Source organism: Podospora pseudoanserina, chromosome 5, assembly GCF_035222485.1.
Source record: "Podospora pseudoanserina strain CBS 124.78 chromosome 5, whole genome shotgun sequence".
Taxonomy (NCBI): Eukaryota; Fungi; Ascomycota; class Sordariomycetes; order Sordariales; family Podosporaceae; genus Podospora; species Podospora pseudoanserina.
Window position 1 is genome coordinate 3,257,008 of NC_085924.1, and position 18,274 is coordinate 3,275,281.

The following is an 18,274-nucleotide window of genomic DNA, read 5'->3' on the forward strand; positions in this document are numbered from 1 at the left end:
CCCCACACTCAGTCGCTCGAGCCCAATCCCATCGTTTGATTTTTTGCGAGGCCTCCCCCTCTTCTAAATTCGGGTACCGTTTTGTTTCGGGGCCACGAGATCGGGTCTTCACCGTCTAGTCAGTTTAGTTGGCGGCGCTGTCTGTCAATTCCCCAGCTTTGTATGGAAATGGCCAGACATGAGCTGCAGGTCGTGCCCCCCGCGAAATAAAAGATAAACGGTTGGGCGTCAACTGCCAAATATACCGCTCAGATGACCGCGCGGAGCAGCGGATAGTTCCAAGTTTCGAATAAACTCGAGTGCCAATTCGGCCACGTCGGTCTAGAACAGCTGTCCTGCATCGTGCCAAGTTCCCGGGCCACATTGCTTGGCTCCGTCTTAGACACTGTGCAGCTCTGGGCCTCTCAGCGTCATTGGTAGACCGTCAGCGCTTCCGTCACACCGCCGCAACGAATGGACGGCAGAGCTCACCGTTGCTCATCCCAGTGCTGAACACTGTGGGGCCGTTGCATGGGTCCATTGCTTGTCGAGCTTGTCTGTCCCTGCCAAGGGACGGGAATTGGGGCAGGGCAGTTCATCGCAAGACAAGGGCCCAGCAACAACTGATCTCTTGAACAAGCTGGAGGGCGGCGGCTGCTGCTCCCTCTGGGCTGGGGAGAGTGTGCCTTGTTTTTTTGTTGTTCCCTTCCACAATCTGCCCACCCGGCAAAATCCACATGCCATCATCGTGCGAGCCCCGAGCATCGTGACGGGACGTGGCTGCCTCTCTTCTTCTTTCTCTCTGATTGTCTTTTTATTCCTGCAGCCTCCAGTTTCGTTTCCCCTGGGCAACACGCATTGCGTCATTACTGCAACACGAAGCCCAACTTGGTAATTCTTCGGCCTACAACACATCGCGGGGCCCAGATCACCCACCCACCTTCACCACCCTCTCCTTCATTGATGTGTTTGCCCAATTGACGAGCAACCACGCCATATCATTTATCTCAACACGTCAGCAACAATGGCGGATCCTGATCCACCAAAACATGAGGTATGTTATGTGTAGAATATTTTTTTGCGCGTCGTGATCAAGACCACTGACCGACCCTGTGCTTGCAGTCGGCCGGCTTGAGTCCCGCCACCAAGGAACGCGATGCGCCCAGCACCGCGACCACAACAACCGGCAATGGCGACCACAAAGCAAGCTCAAAATTCCACCTCGATGTCGAAGACGCCCTGACGCCCGACCCGGGCACCGAGGACATGTTCATTGTCGAGAACAACAAGTTCGCCTACTCCCCCGGACATCTCGCCAAGTTCTTCAACCCAAAGAGTCTCAATGCTTTCTTTGCCGTCGGTGGTTTGGCTGGGTTGGAAAAGGGTCTGCAGACAAACCGCGAGAGCGGTTTGAGTGTCGACGAAACCTCGGTGGGCTCGTCCGTTGCCTTTGAGGAGGTCGCGCCCAAGGGCGTGCCAAAATATGGATCTCATGGCGACACTGAACCCACCGTCAAGGGCGACAATCCGGCCGCCGCTGCCGCTGCTGCCAATGCCACAACTTCAACTCACGATGCCGGTGGCGCCTTTGCAGACCGCAAGCGCATCTTCAAGGAGAACAGATTGCCAGAGAAGAAGAGCAAATCGCTGCTGCAGCTCGCCTGGATCACCTACAACGACAAGATCTTGATCTTGCTGACGGCCGCCGCCGTTGTATCGCTTGCGCTTGGTCTGTATCAGACCTTTGGTGTCACTCATGAACCGGAGCCGGTTGCACCGGGCCAGCCCCCTGCTGAGGAGGGCGCCAAGGTCGAATGGGTCGAGGGTGTGGCCATCATGGTCGCTATCATCATTGTGGTGGTGGTTGGTACGTTGAACGATTGGCAAATGGAACGGCAATTCAACAAGCTCAACAAGAAACACAACGATCGCACCGTCAAGGTTATTCGCTCCGGCAAGTCTGCCGAGATCTCCGTCTTTGATATTGTGGTGGGTGATGTCATGCATCTGAGTCAAGGTGACATGGTGCCGGTCGACGGCATCTTCATCAGTGGGCACGGAGTGAAATGCGACGAGTCTTCGGCTACTGGCGAATCAGATCTCTTGAAAAAGATTTCGGGCGAGGAAGTGTACAGGATCCTCGAGGCCATCTCGAGAGGCGAAGAGGCACCACACGACATCGAGAAGCTCGACCCATTCATCATCTCCGGCAGCAAGGTCAATGAAGGCACTGGCACCTTTTTGGTCACAGCTGTCGGTGTCAATTCTTGCTACGGACGCACCATGATGTCCTTGCACACCGAGACCGAAGACACGCCTTTGCAAAAGAAGCTCAACCGCCTGGCAGATGGCATTGCCAAGTTTGGTGGTGGTGCTGCTTTGCTCTTGTTCGTCGTTCTTTTCATCAAGTTTCTTGCCTCCCTCCCGGGCAGCCAGGATACACCTGACCAAAAGGGCCAGACCTTCCTCCGGCTCTTCATCACTGCTGTGACGGTCGTCGTCGTTGCTGTTCCCGAGGGTCTGCCACTGGCTGTCACCCTGGCGCTTGCTTTTGCCACCACCAGGATGATGCGCGACAACAACTTGGTGCGCGTCTTGAAGGCTTGTGAGACGATGGGCAATGCGACGACAGTATGCTCCGACAAGACCGGTACTCTCACACAAAACAAGATGACAGTGGTAGCGACAACACTTGGCAAAAGTATCAGCTTTGGCGGGACCGACGCCCCTCTGGATGACGACCCTGGCATCAAGACCGAAAAGTCCGCTGCCAGCACGGTTCCCAACGTTTCGATTACCGAATTCACCCAGGGCTTGAGCAACACGGTCAAGAGGCTTCTTGTGCAGGCAAACGCTGTCAACTCGACTGCTTTTGAGGGCGAATCTGAAGGCGAGAAGACATTTGTTGGGTCCAAGACGGAAGTTGCGCTGCTTGTCCTCAGTCGGGATCACCTCGGCTCCGCCCCTGTCCAGGAGGAGCGGGCCAATTCCAACGTTGTCCAGGTTGTCCCTTTCGATTCGGCTGTCAAGTACATGGCAACCGTCGTCAAGCTCCCCGACGGCAGGTTCCGCGCATACGTCAAGGGTGCCTCCGAGATTCTGTTGGGCAAGTGCTCCAAGGTTATCGCCGATGCCAGTTCTGAGGAGCTTTCCGCCGTGGACATGACGGAAGACGACCGCGAAATGTTCGCCGAGACCATCACTTCATATGCCGGCCAAACCCTCCGCACAATTGGATCCTCGTACCGCGACTTTGAGTCCTGGCCGCCCCCGGAATTGGCTGGGCAGACGGAGCTCACAGCGGCTGAGTTCGACAAGGTTCACAAGGACATGACGCTCCTTGCCATCTTTGGCATCAAGGACCCCCTGAGACCCACCGTCAAGAAGGCTATCGAGGACTGCAAGCGTGCTCACGTCAAGGTTCGCATGGTCACAGGCGACAATCTGCTCACCGGTCGCGCTATCGCCAAGGAATGCGGTATTTACAATCCCAAGGAGGGCGGCATCGCCATGGAGGGCCCCGTTTTCCGTCGCAAGACCCCTGAGGAGTTGAAGGAGCTCGTACCCAAGCTCGAGGTGCTTGCCCGTTCCAGTCCTGAGGACAAGCGTATTCTGGTCAAGACGTTGAAGGATCTCGGTGAAACGGTTGCTGTCACTGGCGACGGTACCAACGATGCCCCGGCTCTCAAGATGGCTGATATCGGCTTTGCCATGGGTATCGCCGGTACTGAAGTCGCCAAGGAGGCTGCCGCTATCATCCTCATGGATGACAACTTTGCTTCCATTGTCAAGGGTATCAGCTGGGGTCGTGCGGTCAATGACGCCGTCAAGAAGTTCCTGCAGGTATGTATACTCCTCTGATGTCTCTGTTGTGTGATGAACAACGCTGACATGTTCCAAAGTTCCAACTCACGGTCAACGTCACCGCCGTGGTCGTCACCTTCGTTACAGCAGTTGCCAGCGACAAGGAGGAATCCGTCCTCAACGCTGTTCAACTTCTTTGGGTCAACCTCATCATGGACACGTTTGCCGCCCTTGCCCTTGCCACTGATCCTCCCACCGATTCAATTCTCAACCGCGCTCCCGACAAGAAGACAGCCCCACTGATCAACACTCGAATGGGTAAGATGATCATCGGTCAAGCCATCTGCCAGCTCGCCATTACGCTCGTCCTGCATTTTGCCGGTCCCACGTTGATGGGCTACGATATGACCAACCTCGATCAGCAAGAGCACATGAAGACCCTCGTGTTCAACACGTTTGTCTGGCTCCAGATCTTCAACCAGCTCAACAGCCGCCGTCTTGATAACCACATCAACATTTTTGAAGGCATTACTCGCAACCGGTTTTACATCGTTATCAATCTGATCATGATCGGTGGCCAGGTCCTCATCATCTTCGTGGGCGGTGCCGCCTTTGGAATCCGTCCTCTCACCGGAAAGGAGTGGGGTATTTCTATTGGACTGGGTGCCATCTCCGTCCCCTGGGGTATCCTGATTCGCAAGTTCCCTGATGCGTGGGCCGCCGCCTTGACTCCTCACATCAAGTTCCCCAAGCTCCGTCTCCGCAAGAGCAGGAAGAAGGATAACTTGGAGAAGACGTCGGAGGATGCTGAAGCGCAGAAATCAAAGGATCTCGCGACGGATAGCGAGAGCGAACGTTTTGGCCCGCCATTGAGGACGCTGACTAGTATTCGCGGCAAGCGGGCCTCGACACATATTCGCCGGGGTTTCAGAGAGTACATGCACGACAAGAAGACGCAAGTCAAGGACAAGGTTGCCGGAGGGAGCACCACCAATGTTGCTCCCGAGGGGGCTGCGCCAGTGAATGGCACAGGAGGGGTTGCAAAGAAGGCCTAGGTGGACTACAAGTTTGGGGATGCCTCCTGAGCCAAGGGGTTTCGATAATGGCGGGGTTTTTGTGTTGCGTGCGAAAAAAAGATACGGACTCGGGATGAAGTTTTGTTTTTGGTTGACATGGGCTTAGCAGGATTTGTTGTTGGGAACACATACATACGGATACCCCTGGTTTTTTTTCGTTGCTTTTGCGATGTGGGTTGCCGGATGAGGGAGAGATGAATCTGGCCGCAGCTGTTTTATAGGTACTTGATGGTAGTACGGCTTCTTTTAATGACGTCGCTTTTGACGCTTCTTTTCTTGTGTAGCGCCAGCGGATTGGTATCTTTGTGGTGGGTGGGATGGGATGGGATGGGAAGGAATGAGAATATGAATATAATGAGTGAAAAGAAGTTTTACTTGGTGATGTGATGGTGGGTAGTGAGATGCCACGTCGGTGACGAAATTACTTGTGACAATCCAAAGGTGACTCGGTGAGCTTCTACATTCAACGGCCCCGAAAAAAAACCACTTGTTTGTGGAGTTAAAATCTAGAAAACTCACAGGATAACGAAGAAGTCCGTCAAAGTTTCTACACAAACTTTTGTTGTTTTCCAGGTTATTAAGAGGTTTGATAGTGTGGTTGGGAGTGGTTATATTGCGGAAGGTTAGAAGTGCTATTGCACAACTAATTTTGTCGCCCAGGTAGAATGTTTTGTTCCGTTTGATGGGTTTATTCTTCCTTGCTGGGATGATGTTCAAGGCGCTGGGTGTGAGAGATTGGAATAATTTGAAAGGCCCTCGTGGAACGCTACTGAACTTGGCATCCTTTGTTGCTTGGGATAACAGCATCCCGCATACCAACACTCTAACCGTTCCTGTGCTGTTGACCTCAGTCCTATCTGGCGGTAGGATCGTACTTGATGCTACCCGCGCATGTTCTCTTCCCGCAGTCGACCGCCCTGTAGGCTGCGACCTCTTTTGTGGACCCGTCCGGGTTGGTTACGGCTGTGGTGAACTTTCCGGTGGAGCACCTGCCACGGTCAGTACTCAACACAAGTGGGTGTGGGGTGGTGGTAGTAGTTGCATGGTGACTTTTGGATACTGCTATTACTCTGGTTGGGAATGTGTTGAAGGAGGTTTGGAAGCTGATTGGAGATACGAAGGAGAGAATGAGTTTGGGTTTTGGGAGAAAGGTCTTGCTTTTTATAATTGATGGTATACGCCTGCTCAGACGTCATTAGGGTGCTGGGCTGTCTTTTTGTCCGAGGCTTTGATAAGGCGTTGATGCCCCCCGCCCCGGGCGAGGCGAGCGGCGCTTGCTGTTTGGGGAAAGGGGGATGACCATCATGTTGTTGGTGATACGGAAGCCGGGCACGGAGAAGGTGCACTTTTGTAATTCATTGGGTGAGATTGTCCTGGTGGCTGGAGTATTGAGGCTTCTGCGGTTCGGAAGAAAGAAGGAAAACTTTGAGCAGAAAGATGATCGAACCGGAAATCTCGAGCCCATTGTCGGATCCACTTCTTAGGCGTAGCATAATCTGTATAGGTGAGCCCCTTACCACTTGATCAAGCAGCCGTTGGGTGGCTTCGATGTCTGCTCCTGCCGACACTCGGCCCTTGTGCGTTGCTCGTGCCTGTTGCTCTGGGAGGGCAGGTGCGAGCGGCTCACGGTACAGCAGACGAACGAGATGTGAACTATGGACGCTGAGGCACGTGACAGCTGCCGACGAACGGAACTACGTGGGGTTTAATTTTCCATTCTCATTAGAGAGCTAGAAGTCTCAAGACATTCCGCAGAGTTGCAATTCTTACCTTCTCAGTCTTGAAGGCAGCACAATCGGCAGACAAGTCAGCAACCCCCCGGCAATTTAGCTAGGCAGATCTTTCCCCCTCCCACATGAGGAAACTCGCAAGTCCTGCCATCTAGAATCTAGAACCCCACACTACGACCCAACAACAGACGCCCCGTTCCGATACCAAGGCTGATTGCCGAGACTCTTTTTTCACGACAGAGACTTCTGCGTTAGATGCCGAGGAGAACATGTGGTTGGGATGCTGTGTAACAAGCCACATGTGGGCTTCATTGGAGGGCGCAGGGTCTGGTAGCTCAAAAGGAGGAGATGAGTAAGCGTCTACCACACCACCCAGGTGAGGGGCTATTTATCTGTTGATGGGAAATGTGTTCGGGGCATTGAGGCCCGGAATCGGATAGATTTCCTAAGGGGGAGAGAGTTTGGTACGGGGAGAGGGAGGTCTGATAGGTCGAGCCGCGTGGGAAGGCATGTGGTTGAAGGGGTTCAGTCATGTCAGATTTTCTGTGTGGATGGAGGAGAAGGGGTGAGCTGTGAGATACTACCCATTAGTTTTGTGGCGGACCAACAGACGGGACTATCGCTTTGTGCATGATGGCTTTTGGTTAATGTTGGTAGTAGCTACTACGTGTGACTCCAACCTCCATGTCAGATATTAACTAGCCACCCGTGCATGGACATAAATTGGTCTTTTCATCCATCCCCTCTCTTAGCCGCCCCTCTTGTTTGCTTCCCACTTCCTTTCTTCACATCCCCTCCGCAGCAAAAGACGCCCCACCCGGTGACCATCATGAACCATCTCCTATCCCTCTCCCTCCTGGGAGTAGCAGCCCTCTCCAACCCCCTCCCCCAACCCGGACCAAACCCCAACGACCCCAACGACCCCTTCCCCCCCCTACCCCCCGACCTCACCTTCGACGACATCGCCGAGTTCCCCACCTTCAACGGCACAGGCGCAACAATGCTCCGCTTCGGCTGCCACCAGCTCGTAATCGACCGCATCGACCCCCTCGTCAACCCCCGCGCCGTCCCCTCCCCCCACCAGCACCAAATCGTCGGCGGCGACGCATTCGACGCGTACATGCCCCTCAAGGACATCGCCAAACGCTCCTCCTGCACCGGCTGCTCGTACAGCGACGACTTTAGCAACTACTGGACTTCCAACTTGTACTTCAGAGCACGGAATGGTAGTTACAAACGAGTCAAACAGATTCCGAATAACCTGCAGTTTAACGATACCTTTACCACGCAGACGGATGGGGGGTTGACGGCGTATTATGTCAGTCCTGGGCAGGGGGAGCAGGGGGTGAAGGCTTTCAAGCCGGGGTTTAGGATGTTTTTTGGGGATGCGGCGTTGAGGGCGAGGCCGACGACGGGGTTCAATTTGAGCAGGCAGACTTGTTTCAGGTGTTATACTGGGCCGGGGTTTGAGGGGGATAATCTGCCTCCGTGTCAGGATCCGGCGGTGGATAGTTGGGGGTTGCCGCAGAGGAAGTGTTTTGGGATTAGGTGAGCGGTTTTGTTTTGGTGAGATGGAAGAGAAAAGTTTGCTGATGATTGTTGCTGGGACTAGGAGCAATATCCTGTTTCCAACGTGAGTCCTCTTTCCACGCCCTTTGATACTCTTGCCGGCTTCGGCGTCGGCGACTAACAAGACCAAAGCTGCTGGGACGGCGTCACACTTGACACCCCCGACCACAAATCCCACGTCGCCTACCCCCTCGAGGGACCCCAACCATTCAGCGCCTTCCGCACCGCCGAAGCCTGTCCTCCTTCTCACCCGGTCAAGATTCCTCAGGTCATGTTGGAGATCGTCTGGGACACCACCCCCTTCAACGACCCTGAGCTCTGGCCTGCCGACGGCTCTCAGCCGTTTGTCTTGTCGACTGGTGACCGCTCGGGCTACAGCCAGCATGCGGATTACGTCTTTGGGTGGAAGGGACAGGAGCTGCAAAAGGCGATGAATGCCGGCTGTGCGGCAGCGAATTGTCCCGGGATCAAGGTGCAGAGTTTGAAGAAGGCCAACAAGTGCAAGGTGAAGCCGTTGGTGAAGGAGAAGTCCGAGGGGTGTAAGTTTTGTTTCTTAGACACTGTGTGTGATGTGACGTGGGAGCTGACAAGACTGGACGATAGGGTTGAGTGCGTTGCCTGGTGGGATTCAGGCCCAGTGAGATGTAGTGGCCATCTAAGTTTATGTGACCGGGGAGAAGAAAGCTCACCCATAGTTTCAAGACTTTTGCATCACCCATTGGTGGCTGGATTGCGTGGATGTGAAGATGTGTGAATGACTGGAGCAATGCTCCCCAGTCCCAATCTTCCTCGGCCAGAGGAGGTACCTATGGAGCGGTCCCTTGCCTGGACCGAGCGCTACCATGATTGCAACCACCCCACACACACTGACATATAGACAACCATTCTACCTCCGAACGCCCACAGCTCAAGGTTACATGCCAGGATTCAACCCGCATCCGATAGCTATGCCAGGCCAGGGCTCCAAGAGCCAAACACTCAGCTGAGGAACATTCGGGTGAGTTAAAGCCCATCACTTCCCAACTCGAGGACCCTCTTTCGCTACACACACCCATTTCAAAGCCACCACGTGCATTTGCCGTGCCCTTACTCCAGACCAACCGGACTCTGCCAGCCTCGTTCTCAAGAAACTCACGGATGCAGGGCCAAGATGGAGCTCACCCCGTAGCTATAAGCCAATTGTTACTTGTCTGATGAGGGGGCACGTAGACATATATAACTCGCCCCCGTCTTGGCACTATGAAGTCATCATGACACCCAGAATTTGATGCCTGGGCGATGGATAGGATCTCGGTTAAGATTCGGGATCGATCCACTTGATTGGTATTCAAGTACCTGACCAAACCCCAAGGGGACTTGTTAAGATTTCCACTCGTTTTGAGATGGTGGAATGGAAGGATCATTTCCTCCGGTGTCCGAAAGCACGCGGGGGAATCATCGTCCCATGTGGTTCCTGGATTTGATCAGTGTTTCATTTCATCGATGTTTCCACTTTTCTTGCTTTGCCCTTGAACCCTGAAGTGCGCTATCCGAATCGCTCATGTTGAACACCACGGGAAAGGAAGGATGGGAATTCATGGAAAGCTGGTTTGTTGCATCCATCCTCCTGACTTTTGATGAGGGGGGGGTGGTGGAGGGGGGGAAATACGACGGCGAGTCGGCAATTGGCTCTCCTCACCGCTTCCCTCTTTTCGGATATCTTCCTTCCCGTCAGGCCTCACCACTGCTACCCTGTGCGTGCGGATACGGTGTTGCGAGCGAGCGAGCGAGCAAAGAATCCCCCTCCCTCGGTGGACTACAAGGCACCTATCACGGATATCTTTATGGCAGCTGGAGGGGGTGTTTTGTCAGAGGCCAGCTGATGTGCTGCAAAGGAGGGTCTTGGGTGTCATTCTCGGCTGCGCGGCTGGTGCTGGGACCAGGCTTGCTGCCTTGGGCTGGCTGGCCACACACACGGCTTCCCGTCGTTGCATCACGCACGCCCTGCTTCCACCACTGCACTGCGAGGCCCCCCTCCGAGACGCAAGCAACACTTGCACTGCAGGGCGGGCATAGCCGCTCTCGTGTCGATGTATCTTTACATACTTCGTACGGAGTATGCACCGGCGTTTATCCGGCCGATCAACTGCCCTTCTTACCCTTCGAGACCTATGCCCTGTTTTCGCTTCCGCGACTTTCTTCCATGTCAATCGCTCGTTGGTCGCGGCTGCTCAGGCCAATTACCCGATGGATGCAATGTCATGCATTTATTACACTACACCGGTCAGCGATGATGGTGTGTGTGATGAAAGCATCCGGTACAGTGTCGAGAGTGTTGAAAAGCGCAATGCGGGTGGAGGCAACCGAGATGTAACTAATAAACGGAGTGAGCCGACAATGACGACGCCGCAGCTGCGGGCTCCGCACTGGCGTTTGGTGCGCGGCACCCACCCGGCCGCCCGGTTTTGGGGGGGAGAGGAAGGGGGACAGGCAGGTAGAGAAACCCCACCCAAAGCTTATTAACACCACTAAGTTAATTTGCTTGGGGCTAGCCAGGTACACTGCAACTACCTTAGTCAGGGGAAGGAAAGTGGGAAAACAATGCTTTTGTTTTGCGCGCAAAAATAGAAAAAAGTAACACAAATGTGAAAATATACACTCTACATACGTGGGGGTAGCGTCGTGGCCAAGAAGAGAACAACAATGCGAAACAAACACAAACACTCCCCCAGGTGGTGCGCGCAACAATGCCCTGGGAGGGATTTGGGTGATTGAGTAATCCAAGCCTGTGTGTGATCTGCTAGTCGCCGCCGGCAGCCCACGCCGGGCCAATCCCTACTACTGCCGGGTCGGGATTCTTCGAGCCCAGGGGGGCGGGGGACTGGCCGCCGGGGACCCGGAACCTCTCTGGAGAGGTCACGGATCGCCCGGACCGCTGTATGCGCTGCGAATTACCTCGAAACACACATTTTCTTATTTTCCTCTCACTCACCCACTTGTCACCACCAGCCCTCCATCCCTCCTCCCTCGCATACACTACCATTACACCATTCAGACTATCCAACCGCGAACAGCCATCTTGGCCGATGCCCTGATTGATCAGATACGCTACCTCGGAACAGCCTAGTGGGCGAGTCTAGCGCGCGTAATCCCGCGGAGCAACTGGGACCATTCTGGGCTGCAGCAGTGCAGCAGAGCTCACCCGGCCCCCCTGAGGTGTGCTGCTCGCTGCCGCTGCCGCTGCCTGTGTGTGCTGAGGCACCACCCCAACGGCAACCGGGATGGCTCCGCGGTCCAATGGCGGAGGACGGAACCTGGAGGTGTCGGCTCGTTCGGTGAGGAGTCCGCCCTTTTTTCTTTTCTTCGATTCCCAACTCCCAGCGGTTGTCGGTGGAAGGGTGGCTTGGGGCCAGACCAGAACAAGGCAGGGGCCGACCACTGAGAACTGACAGTCACATCTCAGATTTCTTCCTTCAGAGGGGCAGCACCAACAGCGATGGATGACCTGCACAGTTCCCCACCATTGGTTGGTTGTGTTAGCCAGCTGGGGTTCCACTCTGATGCCACTGTTCCTGGGACTCCCCCCGGCGTATGCAGGGCTACGAACATGGCGTGTGCACACGGGGAACTGACCCAGGTCTCCCGGGGCTTGGTCACACGACGGCCCGATGTCCTCTTTTGGTGGCCCTCTCACGTCTCTGCTGCCTCTGTCGCCTCTGGAGCAAATTCCGAACCCCCTGACAGACACTACAGCATACAGCACGGCACTAGACACCTCTTGGGCTCCATTTCTCGCTCGAGGTCCTTGCTTCTGTTCAGATTCACTGATCCGATTTTCTCTCTTGTTCACGAGCACCGAGCACCAGGCGGCCCCTGCGTGTCATATTTAGGTGGGTGAATGGTTGATGGAGGGGGAGGGGTGTGCACAAGAACGAACCCACTGCCCTGGCTCGCCCCCCTCCCCCGCTGACGGATTGCTTGGGCTGAGCCGGGACAAGGGTTGCAGAGAGGCGCAACGAGAAAATTGAACAAAATGGGCTCAGGGACCCAGGTCATCAAATTCGCTGATCTGCTCTGCTTGCCGTCCGTCTCTCGCCCGGTAAGTCTTAAATACCACGGGGCGGAGCCAATTCCGTCATGAGTGTGTCTCTCGTCTGCTATCAAGAAGAACTCGCCAACTTTCATACCGAGCCGTGCCGGTGTTGTCGTTGTTGCTGTTGTCGGCCATGGCGATGAACCACGACCATGACCAGCATCGCATCAACCCTCCTCACCACCTGTGCACCGAATCAACACGTCCCGGCCCCGTACCGTCCAGCAACACATCCAACTCCTCCAGCACCACCGCCACAACCACCACTGCAGCTGGAACCAACCCAACACGCACACGCTTCCATAAAAGACTTTAATCCGAGAAAAGCTGCCACACCACACCTGAGACAACCGAATTGCTTTTTTCCCTCTCTGCTCCCACTCACTGGCTTTGGAGTGTCCGGGGAAGCCCTCCACGTCATCCGCCGGGCCGGCCCCCTTCCCCTCCCCTCCCTTGGGTTGCTCCTCGGGATCTGGATCAGGAACTTGAGACTCCTCGCATCTTCTTCATCGAAGCCGGTGAAAGAGTAATTGAAGCCGGCCACCTGGCAGCAATCACCTGCCTAGATAGCATAGAGCCTCTTTGTCCACGGACTCCCGATACCGTCAGCCGGCCTCTCTGTCTGCAGTATCCCCGAGTATAAGATCCCGGCCACTTGGCACCTTTGCACACTCACCCCCTCCCGCAACAACAACCACCAGCCTACCATTTCATGATCCCCTACTCTGGTCATATCGAGGAAAAGACCTCGCTCCGTTGGCGACAACAGTTTCGATACACCAGCAACCCTTACGCGGCTTCTCGGTCCGATATCTCACCCAACAACACCGACGCAGCCATGAGTGACCAACCCTTCCCGACTGCCGCCTTCAAGCAGCAGTATCACGGCATCGAGATCTCCTTCCCTGCAGGACAAGGCGACTTCCGCAGCGTGCGCAACTCGTGTGCAGCAGCATGCCGTGCATTCAACAGCACACCAGAGGATGCCGACGTAAAAGTCCGCGGCGAGAAGTGGCTCGAGTACGTTTTATGTTTCTTGTTCTCCGATCGGTCCCGGCCGAGTACCTCGGAGTTTGTCCTTATGTGCCCTGTGTTTCGACGGCTAACAAACGTTTTTTTTTTTGTTTTTTTTCTTGTAGCATTGTCAAGCCCAACCGTCCTAAGAAGGCGGATGGTACTTCGGCAGAGGAGGGCACCATGGTCACCCACGACCAGGCCATCACCAATCCTACCCTCAAGGCCACCATCCCGTTTGTCAAGCCTCCTCTCTGGGTTGACTACGGTACTCGTCTAAAGGTGGCGAGCACCACCTTCATAAACCGCAACTGCGTGATCCTCGACACGCCCGTGGCTGACTTGATCATTGGGGAACGCTGCAACATTGGCACCAATTGCACCATTGTCTGCGTTGGTCGTAAGTTTTCTCTCTCCCCCTCTCTCTCCCCCGTTCTCTCTCCCCCGTTCTCTCTCCCTCCCCGGTCTCATTTCTTTTCTTCTCTCTGTGTGGTGTGTTCAGCTCAGCCTGCTTTCTCATGTCTCGGAATCATCCGGTCCGGGCAAACGGGAGCTGTTCCCGAGGATCAAGGTTGCGGGACCTTTTGTCTCGCACTGCTGCAGATGCATCCCAATGGGGAAGTCGATGACCAACAAGACATGACACTAACACACAACAACAGACCCAGTCAGCCTGGAAGGGCGAAGGACGACCAAGCTGAGCACCGGTGCTCCCGTCACGATTGGCAACGATGTTTGGATCGGCGCCAACGTCACCATCCTGTGAGTTCTTTTTTTTTCTTTTTCTTTTTTTGAGTTCTTTTCATGATACACCTCTCAGATATGATTGGTCAGATAAATCCCCCCCCCCGGTTACCTGATGCTTTTTGCTGACCATGCAGACCGGGTGTCTCGATTGGAAACGGCGCAGTCATTGGCGCCGGCACGGTAGTCAACTGCAACATCCCACCCATGACCCTCGCCGTCGGGTCACCTGTCCGGCTGGTCAAGGCGCTGGCCCTCAACGAAGACAAGCCAGCCGTTTTGATCAAGACACTCGACGAGTCAAAGGAGCTGACCAACTCATTACCCATGGAGCACTGGGACGGGACCGACGCTGCCTTTCGCGCCGCCCAGGCCGCGCAGCTCGCGCAAAAGAGCAACCGGCGGGGGGGCAGCGAGCACCAGCGCGTGGAGGAGCAGCAGCGGGAGCGGCTCAGAAAGTCGGAGATTGTCGTCATTGCGGCTGTCACGACGGTGGTGCTCGCGCTGCTGATGCTGTTTAGCTTGTTCTTCTTTGCGGGGCTGTATCTGGGGGAGAGCAGGGGCTGTTTGAGGAGCTCCGATCTTTGATGACACACCTCACCTAACCCAGCAAACAGACCTTACACAAACAACAACCCACCACACGGCCGGCTCTTGTCGTGGGCAACAACGACAACGACAACAACAACAACAACAACAACAACAACAACAACAACAAGAACAAGAAATTATACACATCGGAAGGGAATAAAGCCGATACTTAATAGAGGAGGATTCACACCGACAACACCGACTCGACAAAAGGGACCCACAGAACAAACGAGCGACACCAAACACGCATTGTAACAACAACAACAACAACAACAACAACAACAACAACAACAACAACAACAACAACAGGAAGCAGGCAACAACCATATTTCTTTCTTTTCCTTTTCTTTTCACGGGATACCCTCACTTATTTCTCAGGGCAAAGGGTAGCGGGAGGGGGCAAATCAACAGAGGTTTTTTTCCAGGACTCGGTTGGGAAACGGGGGGTTGGGGGAGGGGCGAATGGAAACGGGCAAACAAACATGGGTCGAAAAACAAACAGGGGATTTCATTTCTGGTCGGGGGGTGGGGGAAAGGGAAAGGGGACGGGGAAGGGGATTAAAAAGGCGTGTGTGTGTGTGTGTTGTGTGTCGTTGTGGCCTCTTCACAAAACCTCCCAACTTTTGCTTTTTATAGTAGGTACCTGGTACGGGCATGACACAAGGTCTTTAAGGTAGCGTTGATATTTTTTTCTCGGTCTCTGATTTTGCCGCGTTTTAGCGTTTCGGTTTTTGCTGAATATATATACCCCCGGCTTTTTCTAAGCAACACTCTGTCTACACCACACACATGGCACCATGCAATATGTGAATCACATTTCAGCTCGTTGGGGGATGGATGTACAAAAACTTCCAGGTTGGCGGCAAGCCACAACCTCTACTCTATTCATTAAAAAACATAACACCAACATAACTTTATCCACCAAGGAAGCCCTCCTACTCAAACTTGGCAACCTCATACATATCATCCGGATCCTTCCCCTCCCCCTCAACAAACCCCCTCACCTCCCCAACCCTCTTCTCAATCTCCCCCAACACCTCCTCCCTGTTATCCCCCTCCCTCACCCCCTCCACCACCGCCCACCTAGCAACATCAAATCTACTGACCCCATTCAACAACATCATATCAAACGGCGTCGTCGTCGTCCCCTCCTCCCTATAACCCTCAACCCTCATCCTCCCCACCCCCTCTCGTCCAAACAACAACCCCTGCAGCTCAGTCGGATACCCATGATAATTAAACAACACCGGCCTCTCCCGCGTAAACAACTCCAAAAACCTCTCCTTGCTCAACGCATGAGGGTGCCTGCTCACGGGAGCAAGAATCATAAGGTCAGTAACATTCACCACTCTGACCTTCAGCGCCGGACAAATCTCTCGGAGCAGTTCCGCCGCCTTGACAACCTCAAACGTGACCTCCACCCCGATGCCCACCAAGACAACATCCGGCTCCTCATTCGGCCCGAGAGGGGTCGAGGCAAACTGCCAGATGCTCGCGCCTTGCCTGCAGTGTTCGGCCGCTTCTTCTGCAGAGAGGTACACAGCAGTAGGCTGCTTGGACCCGATGATGAGATTCGTATAATTCCTTGACCCGAGGCAGTGGTGAACAGTCGACAAAAAACAATTGGCGTCGGGAGGAAGATAAACCCTCGCAGCCTCAGCCTTGAGGTTAAGAACCGCACCAATGAAGCTAGGGTTCTGATGAGAAAACCCATTGTGTTCCTGCCGAGCCCAAGTGCTGGTTTCAATGTAGTTGATCGACGCCAAATCCCCCCTCCAGGGAACTTCCCGGGCGATCTTGACAAACTTGGAGTACTGTACCATCATGGTGTGGACAATACCTAAAAAAGACTCATAACTAGGAAAGATGGCAGTCCTCCCAGTCAGAGTATACCCCTGCATGAAAGCCTGGCAGTCATGCTCCGACAGCACCTCGATCACCCTCCCCCCGTTCCCCCTCGAATACTCATCCCACTGAAAGTTCCTCTGCGTGTGATCCAGTATCGCATCCAGCTTGTTGCTCTCCAGCTCATCCGGCGAAAACAACCTTATGCTCTTCGGATTCTCCCGAAACACCCTGTCCAAAAACTTGCCCGTAACCTTCATGCAGCTCTGATCAATCCCCTTCTCCACCGTAAACTCCCTCCAATCAACCCTCTTCAACCCCTCATAGGCATCATACGTCAGCCTATTCTGCCCCAACCTCCTCTCACTCTCCCGCGGTAAAATCCTCGTCACCTCCTCCGTCGGCCTTCCGTCCTTAACCAGCTCCCCAATCCGATAACTCTCAAGCCACTTCCTCAACTCCCCCAGCTGTCCATCCTCCTCCCCCGCCTTGGGAAGCGGCACCTGATGCGAGTGAAAACTCCCCTCAATAATCTTCCCATCCACCTCCTTCGGCCCCGTCCACCCCTTCGGCGTCCTCAGCACAATCATCGGCCACCTCGGCTTAACCACTGCCCTCCCCTCCCTCGCCGCCTTCTGTATCTTCCTGATCTCCCCCAAAGCCCAGTCCAACCCCCCCTGCAACTCCTCATCCACCCGTTCCAAATCCTCCACCACCAAAACCTGATACCCATACCCACTAAACAAAGCCACAATCTCCTTGTCATCCATACACCCAAAAATAGTCCTCTCGCTAATCTTGAACCCGTTGACATGCAGTATCGGGATCACCGCCCCCGACTCCTTCGGGTCCAAGAATTTGATCGCATGCCACGCCGTAGCCGTCGGCCCCGTCTCCGCTTCTCCATCACCAACCACTACCGTGACGACCAAGTCAGGCTTGTCCATGACAGCACCAAACGCCGCCCCCAGCGCATACCCCAACTCCCCCCCCTCATGAATAGCACCCGGAGTCTCGGCATTGATATGACTCGGAAACCCCCCCGGCACAGAAAATCTCGTCACCAGGTTATGAAACCCGCTTTCTGTGAGATCATACTCCCCGGGGTAAAACCTCTCCAGTGACCCCTCAAGCCATAAAGCAGCCAGCGCAGCGGGAGCGCCGTGACCGGGACCGATGATGAAAATCATTTCTAGGTCGTGGTTGTTTCGCAAAAGAAGGTTGAGGTGGGAATACACAAGGACGAGGCCAGGGCAGGTGCCCCAGTGCCCGAGGAGACGAGGCTTGATGTCGTTGTGGGAGAGGGGGTTTTGCAGCAGAGTGTTGGAGCGGAGGAAGATCATGGATGCGGCGAGGTAGTTTGCTGCTCGCTGGAAGGCTTTGAGGGAGGCGAGGTCGGTGGGGGGGAGGGGTTTGGGAGGGAGGGTGACAGATAGGTCGTGGAGGATGCTGTCTGGGAGGGAGGAGGGGAGGGCGGGGGGGTTGGGGATGGGGATTTCGGATTGGGGCATTTTGGTGGTGTTTTTTTCAGGTTGTCGTGATGTTTGTTGAAGGTTGTGTTTGCTGATACCTAGTGAGACCGTTCCGTAGTCGTGGTCGTGTGAGTGCTAGTTCAACGGTAGGGCGGTGTCAAAGTATTGCGGGCCGCGCCGTTAAACTCAATTGTATAGTGAACGGTCGTTGTCTGTGCGAGATGCATGCAATAGTTTGAGAGCGTTCGTTCATCGCAGCTTTTTGCAGTTTCAGCTTCGGATGGCAGGTTGATAACCAGCAGGAGCTCTGTCGTATCGATGACGTAGGGCAGTCCCACCAATCAACCCCCATCCTGCACAACAACCAAGCTGTCGGAT

At 54.6% G+C, this 18,274-nt stretch overlaps 4 protein-coding genes across 4 annotated transcripts; 3 read left to right on the forward strand and 1 right to left on the reverse strand.

Moving 5' to 3' along the window:
• The first annotated feature begins 51 nt into the window (after positions 1-51).
• PMC1_2 (plasma membrane calcium) lies at positions 52-5,161 on the forward strand. Its single transcript, XM_062948031.1, has 3 exons — positions 52-1,033; positions 1,102-3,822; positions 3,882-5,161. Exons 1-3 carry the CDS (start codon positions 1,004-1,006, stop codon positions 4,836-4,838), a joined length of 3,708 nt encoding a protein of 1,235 aa, XP_062799425.1. The 5' UTR covers positions 52-1,003; the 3' UTR covers positions 4,839-5,161.
• Positions 5,162-6,733: 1,572 nt separating this feature from the next.
• Positions 6,734-8,876, forward strand: QC764_0083480 (uncharacterized protein). Its single transcript, XM_062940833.1, has 4 exons — positions 6,734-8,137; positions 8,202-8,222; positions 8,291-8,697; positions 8,762-8,876. Exons 1-4 carry the CDS (start codon positions 7,302-7,304, stop codon positions 8,797-8,799), a joined length of 1,302 nt encoding a protein of 433 aa, XP_062799426.1. The 5' UTR covers positions 6,734-7,301; the 3' UTR covers positions 8,800-8,876.
• A 2,139-nt stretch (positions 8,877-11,015) lies between these two features.
• QC764_507780 (uncharacterized protein) lies at positions 11,016-15,359 on the forward strand. The gene is made up of 6 exons (XM_062948032.1): positions 11,016-11,472; positions 11,601-13,250; positions 13,370-13,644; positions 13,907-14,006; positions 14,126-14,855; positions 14,889-15,359. Exons 2-5 carry the CDS (start codon positions 12,943-12,945, stop codon positions 14,574-14,576), a joined length of 1,134 nt encoding a protein of 377 aa, XP_062799427.1. The 5' UTR covers positions 11,016-11,472; positions 11,601-12,942; the 3' UTR covers positions 14,577-14,855; positions 14,889-15,359.
• Positions 15,360-15,514: 155 nt separating this feature from the next.
• Positions 15,515-17,935, reverse strand: QC764_507800 (uncharacterized protein; the record flags this gene model as incomplete). The annotated part of the gene is made up of 2 exons (XM_062948033.1): positions 15,515-15,755; positions 15,807-17,935. The coding sequence occupies 2 exons, from the start codon at positions 17,933-17,935 to the stop codon at positions 15,515-15,517; spliced, it is 2,370 nt and encodes a 789-aa protein (XP_062799428.1).
• Positions 17,936-18,274: the final 339 nt, after the last annotated feature.